Genomic DNA, 27,081 nt, shown 5'->3' on the forward strand with positions numbered 1-27,081 from the left:
CTTCACATTTTTACAATAATTATTCATATACCCAATAAATTTACTCCAATCTCTTTGAAACTTTTGGTCGTCTTGGTTCCAGATTCTGCCTGTCAGCTTGGCTAGTTCCGCAAAGTCCATCATCTTTGTCTGCCACTCCTCAATCATAGGTAGTTCCTGCAATTTCCATCTTTGGGCTAATAAAGTTCTTGCCGCTGTTGTGGCGTACATAAATAGTCTTTGGTCTATTTGCAATTTCTTCTCACATCAAACCCAGTAAAAAAGCCCCAGGGTTTTTTTGGGAAGGTATATCTAAACATCTTTTGTAGTTCATTGTAGACCAATTCCCAAAATACTTTTACTTTATCACATTCCCACCACATATTGTATGATAAAAATCTCCATCTTTCTCTCCACACTTCCAACATAGTTTGTTCCTCATCCTATAAATTTTGGCAAGTTTCGCCAGTGTTAAATACCACCTATACCTCATTTTCATGACATTCTGTGAGCCTGCTCTTAATTGTATGTGCATTGGATTTATCATCAACTGAATCATAGGGCAGCAGTCACCTGCTCTGTCGTAAAGTTGAAGACACTATCAGCAGCTTGATTTTTGTACTTTCATTTTTCTCCAGGAGATGGGTCGACATGATGACCTGTGGTCCCTTTTTTACATGCTGGTGGAGTTTGCAGTTGGTCAGCTTCCGTGGCGCAAGATAAAAGATAAGGTAGAGAACTCAGTCAGTGACTGAATAAGGCCCTCCATTTTCTTGGTCATTTTATCTGCCTGAAGTTTCATGTTATGTGTAGTGTACTGTTGTGTGATGGTATTTTTTCTTTGCAGGAGCAAGTTGGTATGATTAAAGAGAAATATGAACATCGAATGCTGCTAAAACATATGCCTTCCGAGTTCCACCTTTTTCTGGATCACATTGCAAATCTGGATTACTTTACTAAACCAGATTATCAGGTAAAAACTCTGAGACCTATAATAACAGAGAGGTGTGTCTTTTTCATCTTAAAACCAATAAAATGGTATTTCCCAAATGTGTTGGGAATGTTGTTTGTGTGGGAAGAGCTAGCTGGAATGCTTGGGAGATCCCTAATTGTCCATTGACAATTTCCCATGCCTTCAAAATATGATCCAAATGGAAGCAGCATATTTGTCCCTTCTCAAGATTGCAGTTATTCCGAAGCTGTAGATTATATCCATTTGTTTTGTTTCAAAGGAGTATTAAGTCCTACGATAATACTTTTCGAGATGGTATCCAGCCATCTCCACAAACAGCTAATTAGGATGATTCAAATCCAGTTCATTTGCTAAAACATGATTTGAGGAATGTACAAATGGATTAATAGAATGATTTACAGTATATTTTATGAGTTGTGTGTGCAACACCTTTGATGGTAACAAATGAATTCTTACACCTATGTATCTAGACTGTTTTTCACTATCTATCATAGGTGTGGGGAACTTTTGGCCCTCCAGAAGTTGATCAACTATAGCTCAGCATTGTAACCATTGCCCCATGCTTTCTGGGACTGACCAGAACTGTAGTTCAGCGACATCTGGAGGGCCAAATGTCCCATCTACCCCTGTCTATGATGTATAGAAAAGAAAATGCTTGCACACATTAGCCAATGGCTTAAAGGGCTTTCTCCCAGGATATTCAAATGCTGAAATGGATTGAGTTCCCTGCTATAGCTGGTACCTGTGATCTGAGATCAGATTCTGAAATTACTCTAAGATTATTTTTCATACTCATGACTAAGGCAATATTATATGGATTAGTGGACTGGCCTCCCATTGTGCAGCGACTGTGCAGCAGCTAGATAACAGAACACATGGATCATTTGCAAGTTGTTTTAGATTTTATTATAAACAGTAAATAATACCTTTTGTACCACAGATTATGCCCAATTGTATACTTACTGCTGTTGTCACTTGGGGATTCTTTGTGACTGAGAGTACTCCTCCCTTCCTCTCTTGTTGATTTTCCCCATTCAGAGCACCCTGCAATCCAAGCTTAAGATAAGAATCTTAGGGATGTCGGTGCAAGCTGCATTGTCTGCTTGGCTCACAGTAGTACTTCAGGTTGGTGCACAAATGCAGAACCTTTAAGCAGGAGATGTTTCCTCTCAGATGTGCCCTGAGATGGCTAGCTTTAACCAGGGTTGACAGTATTTGGTGAAAGTTACATAAGACTGTTACCCCTGACAGTTGCTATATATTGTTCTACACCAGATGAAAATCAGAAAATGCATAGGGAAATTCTTTTAAAATATTATTTGACGAGAGGCCATAATTCAGTGGTAGAATACCTGTTCTGCATACAGAATGCTCCCATCTCAAGTTCTGTCCCTGACAACTTCAGGTAAAAGGATCCGAACCCCTAGATTTCTGCTGCCTGTCAGAGTAGACAGTACTGGACTAGTTGAAGGAAAAGTCTAGTATAAGGTGGCTTTCTGTGTTCCTGTTCTTTCTGACTGTCGATGAACATATGAACCTTATTATAATTTGCTTTTCTTCTAGCTCATCATGACTGTGTTTGAAAACAGCATGAAAGAAAGAGGTATTACTGAGAACGAGGCCTTTGACTGGGAAAAAGCCGGTACGGATATTTTATTATCTACAAGCACCTCTACTCCACCTCAGCAGAACACAAGGCAGACAGCAGCTATGTTTGGGTGAGTGACACATTCACAGCCCTTGGTGTTGTCAACATTTGCAGAATCTTACATGAGGAATCAGTCATTCTTCAGGGACATTATTTTTTATTGTATACCCTATATACTGTTCATTTTACAATGGCAAGAATTCCCAGAAGATAGTTTTTGGTTACAGTTCTGATAATGTCATGAATGTATGTGAATAGCATGTAATCCATTCATTTAAACAGTGTGATCTTGGACTGTCTCCTCCCACATCACAATATAGCCACTTGATGAGATACCTAGTACAATCACTCCTGTGGCATTTGGTGACATAATGTTCTGCTCAGGTTGTTGTATCTTATAAAGGTAGACTGTGGCAACATGCTCAGTGTGATAGTACATTATCCAGGATAGTGCTTGCTCTCTGGTGGGGTCTTTGTGCACTGCCTTAGTACCATACTGTTTATGAAGCCAGTAAAATAAGGCAGATGGAGAAAGCCTAGCTAGGAAAAACCCCACCTGCCCTCCAGTCCAAACCTTGGGTTCTTGCCACCTCCATTCTTCAGCACTGTTCATGCCCTTCTGTAAGAAGAAAGTACTTTTTCAAATGGGCTGTAGCTGGGTTCAGGCCTACACAATTTGGGAGTTTGTGTGACATTACAAGGCTTAGGACCTCAATACCTTAAGAACCACCGCTCCCTATACAAACTGAGCTGGACCCTGTGCTTGACATCCAAGGTCCTTCTCTATGTTGCCCCTCCCCGGGAGGTTTGGAGGGTGCCAACATGAGAACGGGCCTTTTTTGTGGTAGCTCCATATCTGTGAAATGCTCTCCATGGAGAGGCTTACCTGGTGCCATCATTACATGACTTTAGGCACCAGGCAAAAACATTCCTCTTTACCCAGGCCATCATCCATTAAATAATCTATGGCCTGTTAAGGGGGGGCTGTTATTATGATTATTTATTATTATTATATCTATTACTAATGCTTTGTTTTATGTTTTTATTATGCTCTGTAAAATATGTTTTAATGTTGTATACTGTGATCTTTTGATAAAGGACAGTATATAAATCAAAGTGATGATGATGATGATGATAATTAATAGAAAGCTGACTGTGCTATCAGGACCTTTTCATCTGTTGCTGTTGCATGTCTCCCCTCTAGTGTGGTTAATGTCACTCCAGTTCCTGGAGATTTACTTCGTGAGAACACGGAGGATGTTTTGCAAGGCGAGCACCTGAGCGACCAGGAAAATGCTCCCCCAATCTTGCCTGGCCGGCCAGTGGAAAGCTTAGGCCAGGCTCCAAACACTGCCTTCAATGAAGGAGAGGTTTGGGAAGAGACGGATGTGAACCGCAACAAGCTCAGGATCAGCATCAGCAAAGTAAAGTCCTTTGATCTTTTTGAATGGGCACTGTTTCTTTTTCCTGCTGGTTTCTGTTAAGAATTGAGAACTTCACATTATTCACAGTCACAAATATAGCATTACAAATGAAAAGAGAATGATAAAAGAGCCTTACAGAAACTGACTGAGTACGGAGGAGTATCGGGCTTCAACTTAAATAAAGAAAAATCTAAATTATTAATGAAAAATATGGGGGTAAAGGAACAGGAAGAATTGGAAAGGGTAGCTGGCAAAAATGAATAAAATATATAATAATAAGTGCTGGAGATGTAAGAAACAAAAAGGAACCTTCTACCATATGTGGTGGACATGCCCCGAAATTGGGAAATTTTGGAGCATGATCCATGAAGAAATACAGAAAATACTAAGAATATCATATAGTAAAAGGCCAGAGGCATTCCTTTTAGGAATTTTAAATGACGATATTCCAAAAGACAAAACTAAATTTTTCTTATACGCAATGTCTGCAGCAAGAATCCTGGTGGCTGAGTATTGGAAAAGGAATCAGTTACCCACTAGGGGAGAATGGTTATGTAAGCTTTCAGAATATTTAGAATTAGCCAAATTGGCAGATATAATAAGACAAAAACAAAAATGTGAAGTAAAAAAAGAATGGGAGTGCCTAAATGAATACCTCAAAAGTCAAGGTTCGAGGACAGAAATCTGGCTGAGTCTGGAATAACCTTGTGAAGTGAAAGGATAAGAAAGAGGGATTTATATCTAGATGTTAGGATAGAGATGATAAGGAAAACATGAAGATACAATGAGAGGTAAAGGAGGTGCTGTGGGACTGGTGGAAGTCAATGTTTGTTTTCCTTTTTAGTGTTTATATTATTAAATTGTAAGATTTGGATTTGCTTTTTATATGCTTGTTTTTGTGTTTTGTGTATTGTTATTTTTCGGGGGGTTTTTTGTTGTGTGGAAAATACTAATAAAATTTACTATTTAAAAAGAAAAGAAAAGAGAATGATAGAATTGTTGTATTGTAGAGGCCTTTTAAAGGCTTTCTGCAAGAAATAGAGCACCGCATTTTGAATTTGTAAATTCATCCAAAGGAAGTGGTTCTTCTTGCCTGACATGTAAACATCATATTTCTTGACATTTCTTTGAGACATTTCTATATCAAAAATAGGTACATAGACCAGGTTTATACCTATGCTTTCAACCGTGATTAAGGACACCATGTTACAACAAATATTTATTTACATTGTCCTCCCTATCCATTAGCCTTCCAATTTCACTCGGATTCCTTGCTTTATCTATTTATTTCCTTCATGAGTTTTGCAGCTGTGAAAAGATTTGAAATTAATGAGTGAAGTGCTTTGGGTTTCGGTAAAAATCAATGATACAGGAGCTTGAGAAACACTGGTATTTTACCTAATATAGCTCTAATTACGAATACTGCTCTACCTACTTGGAATCCAGCTTTCTGGGTGCTGCTTTTCTTCCTATAAATCAAAAGATGGCGGCTCGCAGAAGAGATACCATCAACAAAATGATATGAACTAAAGTTGCCACTTAATTTTGCTGTATGTACTCACACGCAGATCATAATGTCAAAGGAGATACTCCTTTTAGATCACAGTTATTTCCTCTGAGCAGCCTGCATTGGATAGTGGAAGTAACTGCTGCAATCCTTCATGACTGCCTTCTCTTATGCCAAAACAAAATTAAAAAATTCCTTCCAGTAGCACCTTAAAGACCAACTAAGTTAGTTCTTGGTATGAGCTTTCATGTGCATGCACACTTCTTCAGATACCACTCTGAAGTGGTAACACTCTGCTGTATTTCGTGTGCATGCACACTTCTTCAGATTCTCTTATGCCGTTTACTTGAATAGACAATGCAAGAGGAACCTAAGGAAAATAACATATGAACCAGCTCTGAGACATGTGAGAGCATGTGCCCTCTAATCTAGTCATTCTCTGCATTGTGCACAAAGAGGGTGCTGGGGATTGTCATGTTCCTGTTCCACCACCATGAATATTTTGTGAATATTTGAACAGGGCTAAAGTTAGGAAGAATCCATCATAAACTTCCAATTCTGCCTTGGTGCTCAGTGTCAGTTTCATAATTCCTTTGAATTGTGACTACAGTGGTGCCTCGCAAGACGAAAATAATCCGTTCCGCGAGTCTCTTCGTCTAGCGGTTTTTTCGTCTTGCGAAGCAAGCCCATTGACGGCTTAGCGGATTAGCGCTATTAGCGGTTTAGCGGCTTTTAGCGGCTTATCGGCTTATCGGATAAGCAGATAAGCGGCTTAGTGGCTTAGAAAAAGGGGGGGGAGGGGAAAAAACCCGCAGGAACTCGCAAGACATTTTCGTCTTGCGAAGCAAGCCCATAGGAAATTCGTTTTGCGAAGCAACTCCAAAACGGAAAACTCTTTCGTCTAGCGAGTTTTCCGTCTTGTGAGGCATTAGTCTTGCGGGGCACCACTTGTCGTCTTCATAAAAAAGGTCAGTCAAGACAGTATAAACATGATTGTATTGCCCTGAGTCTTCCAAATGATGCTTCTGAGATTGGCATCACGTTCACTACAGTGCCTTAGCTGGATCTGTAATGTTGTTTTGGGGGTTTGCTATCTTTTGCAGACACAATGTTTGGCAGAAGAAGATCAGAAAAGTGGTGTGTGCCCAAGCTCCCCAGTGCGAGCTGCACCAGATTCCCCCACTACTCAAGGGCGTTCTCTGAGATACCGTCGTGTGAACAGCCCTGAGTCTGAGCGCCTCTCCACTGCCGATGGGAAAGGAGATCAGCACGAGCGAAGGTTTGTTTATTGTCCACGTGGACTTTTTATTATTTACTTATTTTAAAAAATTATATACCACTAAACATTTTTTTTACAGAAATCCCTAAGTGGTTTACAGAAATTTATAAAATCAAAATACAAGTAAAATACAAATAAGTACATTATATGTCAGTTTTCATTTCTTAGTACAGAAGGTATTGATCAGCTGTGTAGAGATCCTTCCTATTCCTGATGAGTTCAAGAGGGTTCTAGAAAGTTTCTTCTCTGTGTGAAATAATGTTTATTTCTATGTGAGAGAAACTGGAAGAATCCTTTCCTTTCACAAGAAATAAATCCTAGCCTTTTGTTGATAGTCCTGAAAATCACTAGCAGAAAAACACAGTCACCAGATGCTTTTCTTCCAGTGCAGAAGTTGGCGTTGCCAAAAACCTCTCTGGAGATTTGCTGTTACACATTATATAGTGTCTTTATTACACAGAACATCATTAAAAACCTATCATTTAAAACATCAAGTCAGCAACTGAACAGGATAAAACTTTCAAGGATCCAGATAGGCCTGGGTAGACAACTGAGGTTTTAGGAGATGTCTGAAGTCTTTACAGTTTAAGCTTAATAGGGTTTTATTTAAAATAACGGAAAGTTTGTTTGTGAAAGACAATGAGTTCCCATTTCCAAGCACCATTTTGGATCCCTTTCATCCAAAACGAATGAATGCTTGGATGTACAGAGCTTACCCATTGTGGGTAGTATCCGCTGTAATACTTTCCTAATAGATTTGTTATTGCATGCTAAAGATTATTCTGCTGTTTTATGGTGAAGGTGACTTATGATGGCACAACATCTCAGGAACACTGCTGTATTCAGATACTAATGGAAAAGGGCAGCACAATTCATTTTTATTCAAGAAAAATAACCATATTATTGGTGTTTAAATATGTTCTGCCTTAAGAGTAATGAGAGCTTTCCCAATATCAGGGAGGTCTAGAAATCCAGTTAGGATGAGGATTCTAGAAACCAAGAGGACATGTAATATGGTTACAATCAGTTAATAAGAGGATAGGGGAATTTTCCATTATTTTATTTAGGCTCTGGGGTTACTTTTAGTTTTATCACTAGCATGCCATCTATTTCCTCTGTTGGTGGATCTGTTTTGGGCAACTCTTCTGGAAAGGCTTGATAATTACTGATAAAATACAGCATAATATTTACTGCACGGTATGCAGTCACAGCAGAGATAACTCAAATTCACATTGTAGATTTATAAAAAGGTTATGAACTCAACGAAGTCATCATTTTGCACTTACTTTTTTCACTTTCAAAATATTAATACAATTGGTTCTGAGTGAAGTTTGAGAACTTTCAATGATAGGTTTTAACAGAATGAAAAAGTAGTTCATGAGATTAACACAAGATTATTAAATTTTAAAACAATCTTTATTGGTTTTTAAATAAATACAAATACGATAGCCATTAAACACTTATCCAGCTGTATATCTAAGGGTGCTCGTTTTATCCATTGTCTTTAGATATACACTTACACAATCAATGTTCAATCATCACACAAGGTTTCTTTTGGTTGTCTGAAAGTTCTGCTTTTAGGTGATTATATGAAAACATGGACAAGAAAAGCAAGTAGCTGCCTTGTTGTGCAAAGCTGTTTGTAGGGATGGGAAGCAATATGTTCACATACCTTAAACATCCGGATATGTATGTTCAGAATGAACCACTCACTTTTTTAAAAATTCAGGACCGTGATCTGGAACAACATGTAGTTTCTGAAACTAAGCTCAGGTGAGCCTCTTGTTCAATTTCAGTCCTGCATTCAGCTAGTAGGGTGATGCCCCTTTACTGGGGAGTATCTGTAGCAGGACAGGGGCAGTTGTATTTGGGTACTAGCAGCTAAAATCCTCCCAGGTCTGTAACAAGACCCAGGAGTGAAGATTTTGTGCAGAGGATTCTGCAGATATTTCAGAAGGAGAGGAACATGTGGAAATATGCAAAGCAATGGGACTTCAGTTTTTAGGAGACCTTGAATACTTGGTAAATAGCAAATCTTGCCATGTGATTCGTGAAAGGTGCATTCAGATGATTTGCTATTAAAAATTATATAGTGTCTTTATTGCACAAGAACTTGTGCGTATCAATATTACACTTCAGTAAACCTTTAGTCTTAAATCTTGAGCTGAATTCTAGCGGAATTCAGAGTGTTGGTGCTGACCTTTAAAGCCTTAAACGGCCTCAGCCCACAATACCTGAAGGAGGTCTCTACCTCCATCGCTCAGCCCGGAACTGAGGTCCTCCTCTGAGGGCCTTCAGGTGGTTCCCTCACTGCGAGAAGTGAAGTTACAGGGAACCAGGCAGAGGGCCTTCTGGGCAGTGACACCCTCCCTGTGGAACGCCCTCCTATCAGATGTCAAGGAGATAAAGAACTACACAACTTTTAGAAGACACCTGAAGGCAGCCCTGAATTGGGAAGTTTTTAATGTTTGACATTTTACTATGTTTTTGTTTGTACTGTAAGCTGCCCAGATGGGTGGGGTATTATTATTATTATTATTATTATTATTATTATTATTATTATTGCTGCCCCTTAGGCTTTTTGTCTTATTTTCAGGTCACGAGTGGATTTGCCCTGTTCTCCTTCACGGCTTGTATGCTCTTCCCAGCCAGCACAGATGCTGTCCATTGACACCGGACAGGTAGACAGACAGGCAAGTGGCAGGATGGATGTGTCTGCTTCTGTGGAGCATGAAGCCCTCAGCAATGCTTTCCGATCGGTACCCCTGGCTGAGGAGGAGGACTTTGACAGCAAAGAGTGGGTTATAATTGATAAGGAAACAGAACTGAAGGACTTCCACCCTGGTGCTGAACCAAGCACATCTGGAACAACAGATGAAGAGCCCGAGGAGCTGAGGCCTATTGAAGAGGGTGACGAGAGAAGGCGACTGGGGGCAGAAGCGGCAGTGAGGCCGAAAATTCATGATGGGAGAACCCGGGGTATGCAGCCTGTGGCTGAGGAGGACAGTTCCCACAGACATGAAGGGCATTGTCAGTCAGTCTCTGACAGCAAACATGAACAGCAACCAGGAAGCCCCACACAGTCCCCCTTATATTCAGCACCAGCTATCCGACAGCGGAGACGAGAATCCGAGCCTACTGGTCCTGAGAGACAGGTAAGACATTCAAAATAAGCACCGTTCACCCCTTTTTTTTTGCTTTAGTTCCCATTTCGATTGTGTAAAGTTGTCGCCTCTAGGAAAACGTCCCCACCCCCAATCTGTCACAGAGAATGCAAGTCTGATTCTTACTCTGCTGTACCAGATTCCAGAGGTATGTTTTCAATATAAGAATTATTCTGGCACCAGCATCAAGAATATTTAATTAAAACCATTAAGCTGGTCTCTGACCGTAATAAATTATCATCATCATCATCAATTAAGACCACCGTTGAAAGTGGGATGACATGAACCCTCCTCGATGCAAAAAAGTGTCAAAACATAGATGTTCAGTGGATTTCCTGTTAGGTTCCTATATGCCCTTTCTGCCCCTCTGAAATCCCCCACTTCCACCTCCCTCCCCTGTGCTCCTCATTCTGTGTTTCCGTTCCTTTCTGTGCTGCGAAGAGAAGAGACATAGGTAGGCAGGCAGACATGTGAGTTTGAAGTCCAAACCACAGTGTGTAGTGCCTAGAGTGTCATTCCAGAGGAAGCAACACTACTCTAGTAACTGCACTCTGTGGTTGGTGGTCCAAGCTCACATGTGCTCCATACTGACTGCTTACCTGTGTCTTTTCACTTCCACCTCTTGGTGGCAACTTAAACAAAGTGAAAACATGGGAGGTTCATAGGGACAGGGTGAAGATATGAGAAATGTCGTGGGGGTATGAGAGTACAAAGGATGCTGTATGTTGGAGGCCACATTGAGTGAAGCTGCGGGATGCTCTTAGCCCATGGACACAGCTTGTTCAGCTCTGCTGTAGGATGAGGCAGATTTGTAAGGATTTTGCTGGGCCACAGCAGAGCTCACTGAAAACAGCTTCAGCTAAGTGGCTAAGATATAGGGGTGGGGATTCTTTCCACCATTTCATGATATTAGAATGGGGATGCACTTTAATGCTTCTCGGGGCAGGTAGTACTGTAGTTGAAAACAAATGGTAAGTGGGGCTCTGTAATTATGATCCCTGGGGCAGATTTTCAGCAGCCTCTGGCTGGCAGCTTGGGTATGGGGAAGGTTGCTGGCTGTGAGTCTGGAGGCTTGGTTTCTCCTCTAGCTGTTTCCTCCCCAGATTGGGCAACTGGTCTTACTGGACAATGCCAGTCCTACCTGGCTGTCCCTTCCTCAGCTAGGTCAATGCCCATGTCCAGCAACGGTGTCTTTTTCTATTCACGATCCATGTCCAGGTTCATCAGGCCAGAATCATGACATAGGTGACTTGATTAAGCTAGGGGAAGAAACATAGTAGGTTATCATAATAACTTTTGTTAGGTTAAATGTGGGGGAGAAATAGCAATTCAGTTTTCTTTCAGTGCTGGAGTTTTCCCCAAATATTACTGCCATTCAGAATGTTTATGCTATAAAGTGATAGAAAGTTAAAGGAACTTCCGACAGCACATAACAATCCTTTGGGTAAGCTAAAGAAAATGAGTTATTACTAAAATAATGTACGCAAAGCACTTTTAGCTCTCTAAAGTGCTATATAAATGCTAAGCATTATAGGAAAAATGTTATCTAGTAGACACCAGAGAGACGAACATGGTAAATGATTCCCAGTTATCCTGCTGAAATGAACTAAAATGCCATACATCTTCACCAGGCTCCCAAATATACCTGCTTGTGTTTCCTTTGTTCCCAATTACACCTTTCTAGCTGTTTCCTTAAAAAATTATTTATCCAATAGCTAGGTTGTTCCATGAATCAAGCCATTTCTGCATTTGGTTGAATAATCTATGTTTTCTAACTCATTGCTTAAGTTCATAGCTGTGTAAAAAAACCAAAACAAACCAGAGCTCTAAACAATGCGTTGTGAAGTTACACAAATAACTCTTAATACATAGATCATGAGGGGAACAAATGTGTGTATATTGGGGCAGTGGTTGAATGGGGAAAAGAAAAGGCTGCTTGTATTCTGAAAGTGACCCAAAGGGAAGAAATCCTGCACTTGAATCTTCATTATGGTGCAAGACAAAGGAAGGCAATAATAGGCAGGACTAAAGTTGAGAAGATGCTATTTGTGCAACATTTTGACTATCCTGGGTGTACAAACACACACACACACACACACACACACAGGCATTTTGAGACTTGAATCTTGCTCACTGTAGATCTCACTAAAGAAAGTTCTAGCTGCTTCAGGCTTGTGATTTTGAGAGATGTTCCTCAGTAATTTGATACCAATAACATGAACTAGACCAGTTGCATAGGATTCTTTTGAGTTCCTAAAATCCTTTAATCCTGTCATGTAGATGATGAGCAAAGGCTTATTCTCTGTGAGAAAATAGTGTCTCCAAATTTGTCTTGAGGCATTCCTATGTTGCTTTTTAAAGTCGATTCTGTCCCTTTAATTAATTAAACTGCCCAGGGATCAATTTTGTTAAAAGGTGGTCTACAGATCTTTTAATTAACAAATACAATGAAGACTTGTTTGCTAGTTCCAGCCACTGGATCACAAGAACACAATGCTTTTAAGCTACTGGCCAGATTTCCCTTTTCAGTGGTTTCAATTATTCTTTGAAAAATGCTGAAACACTGATTTTGTGGCAGCCAAACATTCCCTAATTTTCCCTTTCATCTTCCTAGTATTGTTATTAATGTCACCAAATTTGCAAGTACTTTTCAATGACTTTTAAAAAGGTAGGATTTTAAGGGGGAGAGACCATGAGAGGGAAATATTCAGCTTTGGTAAGGAATATAAGAACTTTTTTTTTTTTAGTAATGTCTTTTTTGTGGCAAATATCCCCTTTTGGGGCAAGGTGTTCGAGAAGATGACGACAGCCTAGTTTCAGGCAAGCTTGAAGGAAACTGATTATCTGGTCACATTTCAGTCCAGTTCCAGGTCTCGTCATGGCACTGAAACTGCTTTGGTTGCCCTGCTTGGTTACATTTGTTGGGAGACAAATGGGGTGAATGTCACTCTGCTCATTCTCCTTGACCTCCCTATGGCTTTTAAAATCTTTGGCCATGATATCCTTGTAGAGAGCTCTCCAGACTGGGGTTGGGAAACACTGCATTACAGTGGAGCCATTTTGAGAAAGTAGCTATGGCACCATGGGAGTTCTGTGGCATCCTGCAGGGTTACATCTTGCCCCCCCCCCATGCTATTTAATACCTTTTGAAGCTGCTGTGAGATGTCTTCAGGAGATTTGGAGAAAGGTGCCATCAACGTGCAGGTGATGCATAGCTCCATCTCTCCATTCCCTCTGAATCAGATGATGCGGTTCAAGTGTTAGACCAGTGTTTGGAAGCAGTAATGGATTTGATGTAGGCCAATAAATTGAAGCTGAATCCTGGTAAGACAGAGGTGTTAACAGGGTTCTGAGTCGTGTTGAAAAGGTGAGGAGGTGGCCTGTTCTGGATGGGGTTGCAGTTCTGTAACTTGTGGATACTCCTGGATCCAACCTTGGCACTGAAGTGGCTAGGACTGCCTATTTCCAGCTGTGACCCCTTTTGGACAGAAATGACTTGGCCACTGTACTCTATGTTCCGGTAACTTCCAGATTGGATTATTGTAGCACACTCTTTGTAGGGTGCTCTTAAAGACACACTGGCAATTTCAACTGGTCCAAAGTTCAGCAGTCAGATTATTGGCTTGGGTTCTCATTTAGATTAACTCCTGTTCTAAAATAGCTGTGCTGATTGCCAGCTCACTTGTAGGCCCAATGCAAGGTGCTTACATTAGTGTCCAAATCCCTAAATGACTTAGGTCTCAAATATCTGAAAGAGAAGCTCCTTCACTACAGAGCACCTTGGGTGTTAAGTTCAGCAGAGGGGGCCCTCTTGTTAGTTGCATCTCCACCCTTGGGTGTGGTAGCCTGGAGGTGAGGACAAAATTCCCTAAACTGTGGAATTCCCTCCCCACAGAACTGCACCTGGCACCTTCACTGTATTGCTTTTATCATATGCTGAAGACACACCTCTTTTACCTGGCCTTTGAAGCCTGAGTTACTTATTTTTAGGAGCCACCATAAATTGTTTTAGCTGATTTTAATATTGCATTTTAATATTTTTGTAACACAGTCCTGGACCATATAGTGAAGGGTAGGTACGGAATCCTTTACATAAATAGTTTCACATATGTTGGCTAGAAGCTGTAGGATGTCATGAAAGCTTCAATCCTTAGGAGTGTACACCAGATTAAACTTCATTCTACCCATGTGTAGTTAGTTGATGAATATTCCTGCTTACGCCAAATAAAGTCTCTCTTGGCTCAGTGCAGGACTTGGATCCAGATACTACTGCAAGGTGAGACTAGAGGCAATGAACAGTGAACATCCTTCAGGAGATGTTTACTGCAAAGGGAGAAGGGAACTCCACAAATAAATAATTGCAGGCCCACAGCAGCAGTACCAGAAAGTTATGGTGGAGTTAGAGGCACCCATGACTTCATGAAGTACCCACATAATCCCATGATGGCAGTGCGATGTGGCAAATCCAGGTTTCAGCACGTTTTTAGATGTTTGGGTGACTGGCTGCCCTTTATCTGAATTTACCCTGGTATAATCCATGGGGGTATTCAGATGCTGGATAAATTTGAATATCTCTATCAGTGCTCAAACTTTTGCAGTAGATCAGAGGGGGATGTTTCATCCATGCTTTCATCCAAAGAATCATTGCAAACCCACTGGCTTCCACATGTAAAGCTAAGAAATGGCATGTTTTAACCACAGTTTTTTGAACAAGCCAGGTTTAGTTTCACAGATGAGCAAAGTAACAACAACTTTTTTTTACCTAAAGTTGGTTTCATTTTCTAACTGCTCTTCCTTCATGCTCTGTAGTTGCGCAACTGACTGGGGGCAGGTGCCAACACAAATCAGAATTAAGCTGGCATACAGATATAACAAGAAGCCACGCTTGAAGCAAGCTGAGATTCTTAAGCTAATTTAGAACCATGGTTTCATACTCTGATTTGTTAGTTGGGGTGGCTTTGGATGTGTAAACAAAATCAATGTTAAGTTAAACAAACAATGCATGGCTTTGTATTACCTGCAAAGCATGCCATTGTCTTATGGAGATGGATGTTTGCTAGTGGTCTACGGGACTTCCAAGTGCCCTCTAGTACTTTTTATTTATTGCAGACCATTTTAATCACACAGTTAATTGCCTGTGTAAGATGTTGGCACTATGCAGTATATTTATAGCTAGCTGAGCATCCATATAGACACTTGCATAAGTCTGCCTCTCTGCCCCTCTTAAAATTTCAGAATTAATCTTGTTTATAGCATAAACAAACAGAAAATACAATCTTGTGGGATATCTTCAGGAGAAGAAAAGGCTAAGGAATAAACCCTACACAAACTCTGAGTGGAGTCCTCAGATGGTTGGATGGCGTCTTGTATGCCTCCTTCTAGCAACTCCTGCAGCCAAGCTGGTGCCAAACATATTGTTCTGCTTTTCTTTGGGCCACATCAGCGAGACCAAGAAGAGGGTCTTGTTGTTTGGGCTGCCCAGGATCTCCATACACTCTGCCCAGGCTTGCACCCTGGGGAGGTCACTTTGGTGCTGCTAATGCAGTGGTTTGGCTTCACCCCTGGAGGCACACTCCATTGTCTCTCAAGTCAGGTGGGTGCCAACAACAAGATCCTAAGCATGCTGATTCAAAATGAGTTCTGCTGTGTTTAGGGTACAGCTTTCCTATAATTCCCAATCTCTACTAAAATTCAGTCATGATAAAAATCAGGTCAAAATGTAGGCAAAGTCAGTGTTTGATTATCAGTCTTTTAGTGCATGAACAGTGTACAACTTCTCCATTGATTTATTGGCCCAAGGATGTTTGTCCTCTATAGGGTTATAAGTACCAAATGTTCAAAAATCAAAAGGCAGTCGAAACTTAATTTATTTAAGGCATTTATATTGTGCTTCCCCCCATCCAGAGTATTTTTATTGAAACGTTTTAAAGATAGGTAGGCTATATAACATATTCATGAAGTTTTTGTCACATCAAAGGAAAGTACTGGGGAAGCATATATTTTTCTTCCTGACAATGAGTGTGGTGGGGGGTGGGGAAGAAAATAAATATGGATAGAAGAATGGGTTCAATCAGTTTCTGCAAATTTATGTTAATTTTTTCAGGCAGGCCTCACAAATTACGGTATAGTTGCAATAAGCACCAGTTTCTAAAAATTACAATAAATGGGAAAGAAAAAACAAGCTATAATTGCTTATCCTCTCGCCTCAGGACAATATGGTCCCTCAAAAGCCCCTGTGGTGGCAATTAGGTTAGGGAGGGACCATCTCATAATAAGATCTTGGAAGGCTACAATATTCCTATCTTTCACAGTGAAATATAATATGCAGTCTTTCCTTAGTCAGCTTTCAGTTTATAGAACTCCTTTTCTGTGACTTGCCATCCTGCCTGGCTGTTGCAACATGAAGATTAGTGGCACCCAGTGGTTTGAAGGCAGCTGATGCAATTATTTACTAGACGCCAGAGCCAACAAATTAGCTGCCTGCGTTAGTTCAGGACAATATGTGAAATCCAGCCCTGCCTCTAAGTCCTTGTTGCCTGCCGAGGGTTGCCAAGTCACAATGCTACAGGGACAGGTTAAGCTGCGACTGGCAGGATTTCCTTTTTGTGCAGCTCTTTTTAAAAAAGTGTGCCAACCCTGTCAGTGAGAAGTTCCCAATCATCTATTTGTTGAGCGTTTGTCCTGATTCCTTTGCGAGGAGTTAGACAAAGTTGACTATTTAATGAGCATTCATTGTGATATTTTAGTGTATTTTTGGTTTCTATGGAAGCCGCCCAGAGTGGCTGGGGAAACCCAGCCAGATGGGCGGGGTACAAATAATAAATTATTATTATTATTATTATTATTATTATTATTATTATTTGTTTGTTGGGAGGTTAGGTGACATTGCATCAAAGCAAGTGTAGTCCTACACTTTCCAGTTTATCTTCCTTACCACAAAAAATAAATAAAAATCAGTGTTTTGGAGAAAGCTGGTTTGATGCGCAAAACCTCCCAGTCAGCTATAATTGTGCAACCCGAATTCACTGGTATGTGACTGAATCCCACCAGGAAAAAGCAACAGCCTGAAAGTGACGAATGTCTCAGTTCCAGGCAAGTAGCACTGTGTTCACCTTGCTCCTGGCCCACATTCCTCAACTCTCCAGATCTCTCTTCTTGGGCCACTTCATTTCTATTATTAGTGCACACACAGCCCTTCTTGTAAATTCATAGAGTAGTGGGCTATCAATGGCTACTAGCCTTGATGGCTGTGCTCTACCTGCACAGATGGAGGCAGCAATACTTCCAAATACCAGTTGCTGGAAACTACAGAAGGGGGGAGGCTCTTGTGCTCATGTTCTGCTTTGCTGATTTCCTAAAGGCACCTGTGAGAACAGGATGCTGGACTAGATTGGCCATCCAGCGAAGAAGACTGGAAGAAATTTAAGATTTATTTAAAAAAGCATTGTAATTTGGTTGAATGTTAAGAAGGATGCTAGATCATAAACAATTGAGCACCACTAAACTAGATGGAATTAGGATGACAAGTGAGATTGAGGAAAAAACATAAACCTTTGGGAGGATTATTAGATTATATTTTAAATGAATGGGATATAAGAATGTAAACAAGATGATAAATTGCGGGTAAGAATTGACAATGATGCAAGTGGGAGCGGGAGACGTGAGGGAGTCCAATGAAGCTAAGAAAATATGTTATGATATATGTTTCATTGTTTTTTATTTCTGCATTAATGTTAAAAATTTTTAATAAATAAATATATATATATATATATATATATATATATATATATATATATATAAAAGATTGGCCATCCAGCAGGATGTTCTTATGCCCCATAGGCCCTATGTACATTTTTGACTCCAGTGCCCTCCTTTTTCCTTGGCTCCATTTTTCCTCATCCCCTTGTCTTCTCTACCGATTGTTTCCTTGGGCACCTTGTTTTGTGCCCGCTAACTATTTTGACCACTTCCTTTAGCCACAATTGCACCCCAGTTCTTTCCATCATAGCCCACACCCCCTCCAGATTTTAAACACACCACAAGCTCATTCTGACATTGTTTCAGCCATTTAAGTTAGGAAGTCATTCCCTTTGAATGAAGCGGCTTCTCCTGTGAGACCAAGATCTCTTTGTGTTCATCTTGCCAGGACTTCACCTCTCTTTCTCCTCTCCGAGTCTCAGAAGTGTGGCATTCTGAAGTAAATAACAGAACAGCCATTTTTCGGAAAATATGAAAAGAATGGACAATGTTCTCTTGAACCTATACTGTATGTTGCTCAATATTCTTTCCAAAGCAATGTAGTCAAGTTGTGGCCTCTCTGAGAATATTAATATTAGTCAGTATGACAAGACTCTTGCACTTGCATATTCCTGCATTGCAGGGAATTGGACTAGATGATCCTCAGGGTCCCTTCCAACTCTATGATTGTATGAAAAGGCATCACTTGTTCCCCCTGCAAGGGGGTCTCTTACTGCTCAAGATTCAAATTTCTTGTAACTTTTTGATGTGATGCATTTTTTTGTTTGAAACCATAGGTGTTCTGAGCAAAGCAATCTATATGGGTAGACACCATTCAATAAAACAGAGACTATTTAGTGATGCAGTGAGGATTAATATTTTGGGGCAAAGTTTTAAGGAAGATATGATACTTAATCATAGTCAATTTAGTCATTGATTACCTCAATGTGTAAAGTTTGTATAAAGATTGTATAAAGTTTATGGTGACAAATGTTGCAGAAAGTAGGGACATTTGCCTTGTGGAAAAGAAGAGTAAGGGGTGGCCTGTAATGATAAGGTAAAGAGGAGCAACAGTTATTTGTTTATTGAGAGTGGAAGGTATTGAATTTAAGTTGGCTTATAGCAAAAATCTACTGTAGGAATAGTAGGGCACTAGTACAAGATTCCTGAAGGGAGGCCGCAAAGTCTTTGGAGAGATTTTTTAAAGGGGAAACTGGGCAAACCGTTCCTCCAGAAAGCAGTTAGATCTAGCTAATCTTCCTCCCAGAACAAATTCAGTCTTGTGAATTCTGTACAGCTGTGTGGCTGTGAGCGGATGGGAGAAGAAGAGCACTTGATTCATTGGCCAAAGCAAGGGGATGAGTCTTTGAGCACAGCACACTGCAGAAAACCCATCTAATTGCCTATGCACTATGCAGTTTGCAGGTTTCTTTCCTCCCCATTGATGGAATTGAAGACGAGGGTTATCACAAATAGTTAATTCACAATTGCTGATCTCAAGCAATGCAGTAGCACAACATTATTGTATGTTGTGTTTTTCCTGAATGTTCAGTTTGTCCTCATATTGATCTACTTGGCCCATCTGTCGGTAGGAGATAGGAAAGGGAAATGAGTAAGTCGGGGATTTCTACAATATATGTATGTTTGTGTGAGCATTTGCGTAAAGGAGAGTGAAGAGGAGGAATAAATTGCCTAATAAGTGAGGAAAGAAAGGTATGGTGGGCAGGTCCCTTCAGGGGTGACACCCAACTCCCTTTTCTTGACCTTCCAAGGCACCAGTAAAACTTGCAGCAGGTTTGTTGTGTATGCATGCTAGACAGAGCCCCCTTTAGCTCTTGCTATGCCCACTGCTGTGAAGCTCACAGCATGTACGTGTGGAGTTGCCAATCAAGATGAATTAGGAAAACCTTGAAGCAGCATATTTGATAGGTTGAAAGACTGCATTTCCCTGTTGCAAGATGTCTGCATTACCCTTCATTAACACTTAATTTAAAAATGCTTAATTAGATCACTCCTTGCTGTAACAAGTGCAATACACTAAAACGTATCCAAGCTGCCAATTAACCAATCTCTGAGTTGGCGGGAGGGAACTTTGAGAGAGGGAGTGACAGAAAGGTGAGGAAGGGAGGTTTTGTTTCCTAACCTTAACGGAAGTTCAGGCCTGCTCCCCTTCTGTGAAGGTTTAATGGTAGGGCATAACTGTAACTCCTGCCCCTACATCGTATGATGTTTTGAAGTTGTAGCACATTAAAAGCTTTAAATCATGGCTGGTGGCTTGCACATAAAAGGCCTCTCCAAGTAACAGTGTGGTGTTATCCTAGTAAGGGTGAACCCCAAGGCTGTAATTAAAGCCCTGCAAAGCCAGAGGGTTTGCCGCCCGCCAGTGAAGATTTCTGCAGCATGCGCAGCACAAGCCAGGGGCGAGTCAAGTCTTTGCCTGACACCTTTTCCTCCACTCTTCTTGGTCTTTTGCAGTTGGAGGAGGACAGGCATTCTCAGCACTCCCTCCCGAGGTACAGCCCCCTCAGAAGACTGGCGTCCTCCGTTTTCTCCTCCTCAACCCTGGAGACAGAACAGTACCCTCACCTTGGCGGCACTTTCATACAGCGCAGCCGTTCGGCGGAGAGCAGCCCCGTGCGCATGCCCCACCGCAGGCACATGCCCCTCACAGCAGGAAACCACAGACTCATGCCTTCTGTCCTCCGCATTTCCAGATCCCAGCTCCAGCAGGTGTGGGCCCGCTTCACACACAAAACATAGCCTGTACCGGGGGAAGCAGCAGCCTTTGTAATGCAATAATAGAGCCCACCTGCCCAATGTGTCACCATTTAATGCAATACTGAATCCCAGACAACTTTGGCCTCAAAGGTACTGTAAACTTCCAAGTCCCCTGCAAGAGAAAAAAACCACAGAGACTCAGAACACCCACCTCTCTCATTCTCCAACTTGCTGGGCCCGAGGCTGCGTCACGACTCAAGATGAGAATACAAATAGTATGGACATGTAACACATTAAGAGGTTTACATCAGGGCTCTGTGGCGGTGGCCTCCAGCAGTGGGGTGACGAGCGTAGAGCTGTCTCAGCAAACAGACAGGAGACAGGGGAGGGGCACCACAGGTATCAGAGAGAGCTGTCTTCCCAGTCAGATAAAATCTGTACCAAATTCTTGATCTGTGATTTGTGCTACCCCTCAGATTTCACTCAGCCCTTGATTCAGGTGAACACGCATGAGAAGTTTGGGTCAAGAGCTCAGGAGCTGAGAGGGATGTACACTGACATATTTGCAAATCACCCTGACAGCCAAAATCACAGTACTTTTATTGCAGCTTGTGTGAGGCATACAGACTGCAGCCCTTGCACCCCTGTGGTTTTGTCTTCACTCTGTGACTATTTTTGTCACTTAACTCTGCGTAGATCTGCCTGCACTTATTCTTTTCCAACTCTATCTGCCAGGCATGACAGTATAGCAACAATTTTTATCTTAACCCATCTGTTGATTGCTATAAAGGCTTCCTGGCTTCAGAAACAAGGAGGCTAGCTTCTTGCCTCTGGCCTGGCTTTGTGCATTTCTGAGGAGAAACAGATTTTAAGCTAGTGTATAAGAAGGAACTGACCAACTTAAACTGATTCGAATTGTTTTTAACTTGGAAAGTGACAAAAATACTCATTTTTATTTCAATCATCCAGCTTCTCTTGGTGGAGAAGACAAAGTCTCATCAGCCAAAATCTATTCAGGCAGTATGAAAAAGCAAGATTTTGGTTGCGAGAGCCACCCCTTGCTTTTAGCTGGTTAGGTTAGATTATTCAGAGCCAGAGAAGAGGTGTCTTTAAATCTCAAATGTGACTTAAAATTGTCAGTTAGCCTCCAACCACCCTGCCTACCCCACTGCAAGGTGTGAACCTCTTTGATGTGCACAGTTAGACCTGATAAAATCTCCCTCTGTCCTAAGCTAAAGTTTTGTTTAGTATTAACTGGATATCATCCTGACCTAAACTGGGATACCATGAACCAGCTTGATCCAGGTATCTTGAACAGTGTAGGAGCTGAGTGATCCTAAGGTGTTTAGAGCAGATTCACCGAAAAAACAAAACATAAGACTTAAAGAAACTTGGTCTAAGGTTGAAGAACCAGAATACTGAAGGTTCTGGTGTAGTAGTTGGTTTTGTGCTTTCTGGGGCTTAATAGCATGGTTTTTTATTATTATTATTTTTTATTATTATGGGGGTGTTTTTAAGATAATTAAGGCTTGCCCCACAGAGATGCCAACTTGGAATGGTCAACACACTGGAATTGGGCCTCCAAATCCCAACTGGCTTAAACATTATTTTTTTAAAAAACATTTGTTTATTGCTGTGCTTTTTGCTGTGCTCTCCTACTCATCAAAAGAGCAGATTCTGCAAAACTGTCCAGTGTGATGGAACTCTCATCTAGAGTAAAAAACAACCACAGGGAGTCTCAATAGATTGCCTCTATAGCCTGCCTGGGTTTTAATTGCTGCACAAGAGCCTTTCATGTTCCTTGGCCCTGAGGGAATGGACTAAGTGCTTTTGTCAAAGTAACTCAAGTGCAAGCCAACCAGGGTCATGGTTTTAAGCCAAGGCAAGGTGAAGGGGGTAGCAGATAGGAGATTTTCAGCTAGGTTCAAAGGTCTGCTCTTCAGGATAGTGATAATTCAGTTGCAAATGAGTGGTGAATTCGAAAAGCATTTATTGCGATTGATAGCAAATCTTATCAATATGTGAGTTTTCTTTTCAAAGCAGAAAGATTTGTGCTTTTTGACACACTTACTGCACAGCCCCTTTTAACCATTTAGAACTTGATAATGGTATACCCTTTCAGCTAGAGACTTGGCTGCAGTCTTCCCAGCAGCATTCCTTCCTGCCATTTTCTGCAGTGGTGCTCGCCATAAGTGGTGATGTCAGACTAAACAAAAATAATGGGACTGTTTCCAAGTTGATTATTTATAGTGTGTGTGTTTTTAAGGGGGGGGGGAGTCCCAGGAGAAAACCGCTGAATCTTTCAGATGTACAGGAGCATTTCTGGGCCACCAGACAAATTCCAAACTACATACCTCTCTCAGATTTTAGAATGGAAAAAAACCGAACAACAAAAACTTAGGAGATGATAAGAGATTCAGAGCAGTACATATATCAGACACACTCACTTTCTCAAACACTCCGTTTTCTAAGAGAAGAAAGTCTAAACTTAAGGCTGCCTCAGTATCATTTATATGCATAGCCAAGTACTGGTCTTAACTTGAGATAAATTCTTCTGTTAATTTACTTTCTCGCCAGCAGAATTTTCTTTGGTTTCCTCCAGATTTTATCTTAATTCCATACAACAGTTCTCTCTGCTTTCACAATATCATTATGTATGTTTGTGTGTGTTATTAGCCATGCCATTCCTACTTGGTTTTATTTTTTTGAAGCATTTCTTGCCATTCTGAGGGATTAGATAAGAGCCTACGGAACAGAATAATAAGAGGTTTTGATGCTCCAGTTTTGAAAATTTAGTATCCCTCTGAGTCAGGGGGGTCATTTTCAACTTGATATGTTTGTGCGTGTGCACACATGGAAATTATAGACCTTGCGTTTCTAAGGCTGCAGTCCTATGCACACTGCCTTTACAATAAAACTCATTAAACTTGCTTCTAAGTAAACACAGAGTCATGTTCCAATGCTCCTAATCTCTCATCAGAAATGGCATTCTGTACAGTGGCAATGAAATTTATGTTTTGAGGAAGCTAGTTAATGGAAAGCTTCCTGTACTCATATTTTTAGTACATTTTCTCTTCAGGCTGATCCTGCAGGAGAAACCCAGCTCTAGTGATCACAGTTTTGCTTATACAGCATGCATTGCATCAAAGCCTGAGCTGCAAAATAATAGCTTCTTCCTGCCAAGCAGCTTGAAGTTCAAAATACCTCACTGACACAAACTTGATTTGCAATTAATGGGCTTTGCACCAGCAATGTCTCACCAACAGAGTAATGTGTTGAGGACCAGAGACTTGGTGAGTGTTCAGTTTTGTTTCAAAGGTCTCTAGATTATGAGAATATACAGGGCAAAGCTTTTTGGATTGTATTTGCTCTGTGCTTCATAAAGACCAAAATCTTTTCATCCACACAGATCAGTGGGCACTATTGGATTGTTTATTTCTCAAAAACTGCAAAGAGCAATAAACACAGAAGTTGCTCATAAAACTTGAGTTATGTTTTGCGTGAAAGTTTCATTTGAAAGGGAGTCTGTTTTGACTTGATACAATAAATTACCACACTACCTTCTTGGTTTTCTTGTCCCTCAGCTCCTTACTCAGTCCCTTGCCCCTCTGTTGTCTTCCCTATAACAACAATTCCATTTGCCAGAAGGCCTTTTACAAAGTTCCCCCCCTAGCACACTATTTTACCTCATTTTCCTGCAGTCTCTTCCCTTTCTTCCATCAGCTTCTCAGTACCATATGTTTCATTATTACCGCCCCATCCTCCAACTACCCTGTCTCTAGCAGCCTTTGCACTCAGTTTATCAGCTCTGTTTACCTCTTTGTCCCCTTCCTCTCAGCACACAAATTCAGTTTCTTGTTGGCATTCCCTTAGTTTCTATTCCCAGGCAAACCTTTGGTTTCCTTCAGAGCAGTGGCTCTGATAGTCAACATACTTTGAATGGCACTTTCCTCTTACAAATTGGAATGTTTGTGAACATTCCATGACTCTGCAGCAGCTCAGCCTATGGTTTGGAAATGGCTTGCAAGGCAACAGGCAGGCAGTTCCTCCATATGATGTATATATGATGAAATATTAGCTTTTTATGGCATCTTTCATCCCAAATGTTCTGAAGTGCTTTACAAAAACATGTACACACTTGTATATATATGCATAGTATTTATTTATTTATTTATTTATATATTTAACATAGCTACTCCATAATAATAATAATAAAATCCTTGTTCTGCTGTTGAAATTCCTCCACCTCTAATGGAAGGAAAGGACAATTTGATTCAACAGTCCCAATGCTGCTATATTCCAGTTTGTGATAAGCTGTGTAATGAGAGTGAATTTGATGCTCTAGAGAAGATGTAAGAAAGAAGAATGCAATTGGAGTGTATGCAGGACCTGGGGATGCTATTCCGGCTGGACGAGAGAAAAAAAGCATCCAGGGTTCATTAATATCCAAAGAAGGTTGGGATCTCTGTTTTATGTGTGTGTTAAACTACACCATAGATCCGTTACTGTGAATCCAGTATCAAAGATTCTGTGAAATATCTTTCATTTTTGCTCCTTTGACATGAAATAGTCTGAGCTTCCCAATGATGTATCTTTTTGTGCAGGTGTCTGAAGTAGGCACTACAGTCTGTGCTGCTTCATTCCTCTCTCATGAGTTTTGATGGTGCTTCCTCCATGTGCCATTATTGCTTATGCAACACATTAGTGTGTGAATAATATTTGAATAAGGTGGTGTCAGGGGGAGAGGACAGAATTGCTAATATTCATTCATATGGGTTGGTTGTGAACAGAGACATCAGGTTGCCCCAAGGTGAAGGGGGCCGGGTGTGCGATGCATGTGTGATGTGTGATGCCTACATGTTTTGTTGCAGCAAAATTCATACTTCACCAATGTAGTAAGTTTTCTGCATCCCCCACAACCCCACCATCCCAGTTTTTGGATAGATAACACACTGAGCAGTGTCCCCTATTCTAAGTCAGGCTTCCTCGCCAACCCATGAGTAATGTTACTTGTGAATAGGCTTGCCAACCTGCCATTGGGCTGACTTGTGTTTTTACACACAGGGAGATTTTACTGGCAAGTAAGTGTCCCAGCTTTTCGTCATTTCAAGCAGCAGATTAGCACATATACCTACGAATAAACCTGGCACCCCAGCCTGCTGCTTGAAGTGACATGTTTTTGTGCCTCAGTCCATATCTTGCCCACCATTGTTTCTCTCCTGATCTTTGTGGGTATGCAACAGGAGTGCTTTGGTGCAGTTTTCTTGTACTTGAGAACACGGGTGGTTTCCCTTTCTTCTTCCTCTCCAAATTGGCTACCTTCTGTTTAACCAGCTCCTTCTTTATGATGTGAGCTACAGGTGGACACTGGCAGGTTATGGAAATGAAGGCCATATTAAAAACCAAATAGTGTGTCCCCCTTTCTCATATTTGCCCCATTGCTTTTGTTGTTTTAACTACGGGATCTTCTGTTTTTTTGACTGGACGTGGATGCACTGTGTCCAAGACCCACAAACAGCAGTTGTCACCCTGATATGTCTTACAATGGTATGTGGCAAGCTTTTTCGGTGCTGGGAAGGCAGTGTCTTAGTATGCAAGCCCTGTTTTTGAATTTAGTATTGCAAAGAAAGTAGTTCAGTCAGATAGAAGAAAAATCACTTTGGCAGTTTTCCTGAAGCAGCAAAGTGGTACCATATGTGTAGTCCGTAGATCACAATCACCATCCCTCTGTCTCACTATAAAAGACATGCTACCAACAAAATTCACCCCCGTCACCCAACCCTAGAGCTGTGCTAATGACGAAGGGGCTGCTGGGATGTTCACATTTTCTTAGCAGGCAATGTAGAGTGCTGTCTGCTGTCTCTGTCCCTGTGTGCCAGGGGTTAGGCACCTGTGCAGCTGTTGATGCTACCATCATATTCCAGTGCTGGAAGAAGGGCACAAATTGTATACTTCCACTGGGGTTGGAACCCGCAAGCCTGGTCCTCTGAGCTGCTGAGGTTGCAGTGCAGCTTCTCATCTGATTTAGCATCGGGTCAAATGGACTAGACTTTTGAAGACTTAGGCCATCCTAGTATTGTCCCTGTATTATCTTGCACCACTCGCACCCTATGCCCTTTCAGCTATCTTTCAGTACAAGAACGCTTGGTTGAAGCTGCGTGGCACTGTGAATTGTGATTTATTGGGTGTTGTCTTTCCCCACAACAGTATGAATCTGGTAGGGTGTGTGTTTTGTGTAATGTTGCCTAGTAAGGTAAGCAATCGGTCAATTGTTCTAGCTCCTTTCCTTGTTAGACTCTTACCTTGTTAGACTCTTACCATTTAATCACTTTCTGGGTCACTATAACATTTAGATCTGCATCAGCAGTTCCACGAAACAGCACAAAGATGACATTTATAGGAAATGTTTCTTATTCTCCATTTGATGTATTGAAAGTCCTTCTTTGTACTACTCAAACCATTGAGAAAATGATCTTCTATTGAATGTACTTTTTTTAAAACAAGCTGCTAAACCATGTAACCTGGGGGTTGAAAGTTGACCTCCATTTTGCATTCACCTTGCATGCAACTTAACATTCGGATACAAACTTGCGCTTCGGAATTTTTTCCCCATTTTTTATGACGTGATGTGTTTTTTTGTTGGGTCCTATCA

At 41.1% G+C, this 27,081-nt stretch overlaps 1 protein-coding gene across 1 annotated transcript in view; it reads left to right on the forward strand.

Annotated features, from left to right (window-relative positions):
- Positions 1-27,081, forward strand: part of TTBK1 (tau tubulin kinase 1) — an 86,197-nt gene that overhangs the window by 46,116 nt on the left and 13,000 nt on the right. The window contains exons 7-12 of the mRNA XM_079969110.1: positions 618-710; positions 827-952; positions 2,516-2,670; positions 3,805-4,024; positions 6,635-6,810; positions 9,407-9,965. Of these exons, the coding sequence (XP_079825236.1) occupies positions 618-710; positions 827-952; positions 2,516-2,670; positions 3,805-4,024; positions 6,635-6,810; positions 9,407-9,965 (1,329 nt within the window). The remainder of the gene's footprint in view (positions 1-617; positions 711-826; positions 953-2,515; positions 2,671-3,804; positions 4,025-6,634; positions 6,811-9,406; positions 9,966-27,081) is intronic.

The sequence above is a fragment of the Podarcis cretensis genome (genome assembly GCF_951804945.1).
Source record: "Podarcis cretensis genome assembly, chromosome: 3".
Classification (NCBI taxonomy): domain Eukaryota; kingdom Metazoa; phylum Chordata; class Lepidosauria; order Squamata; family Lacertidae; genus Podarcis; species Podarcis cretensis.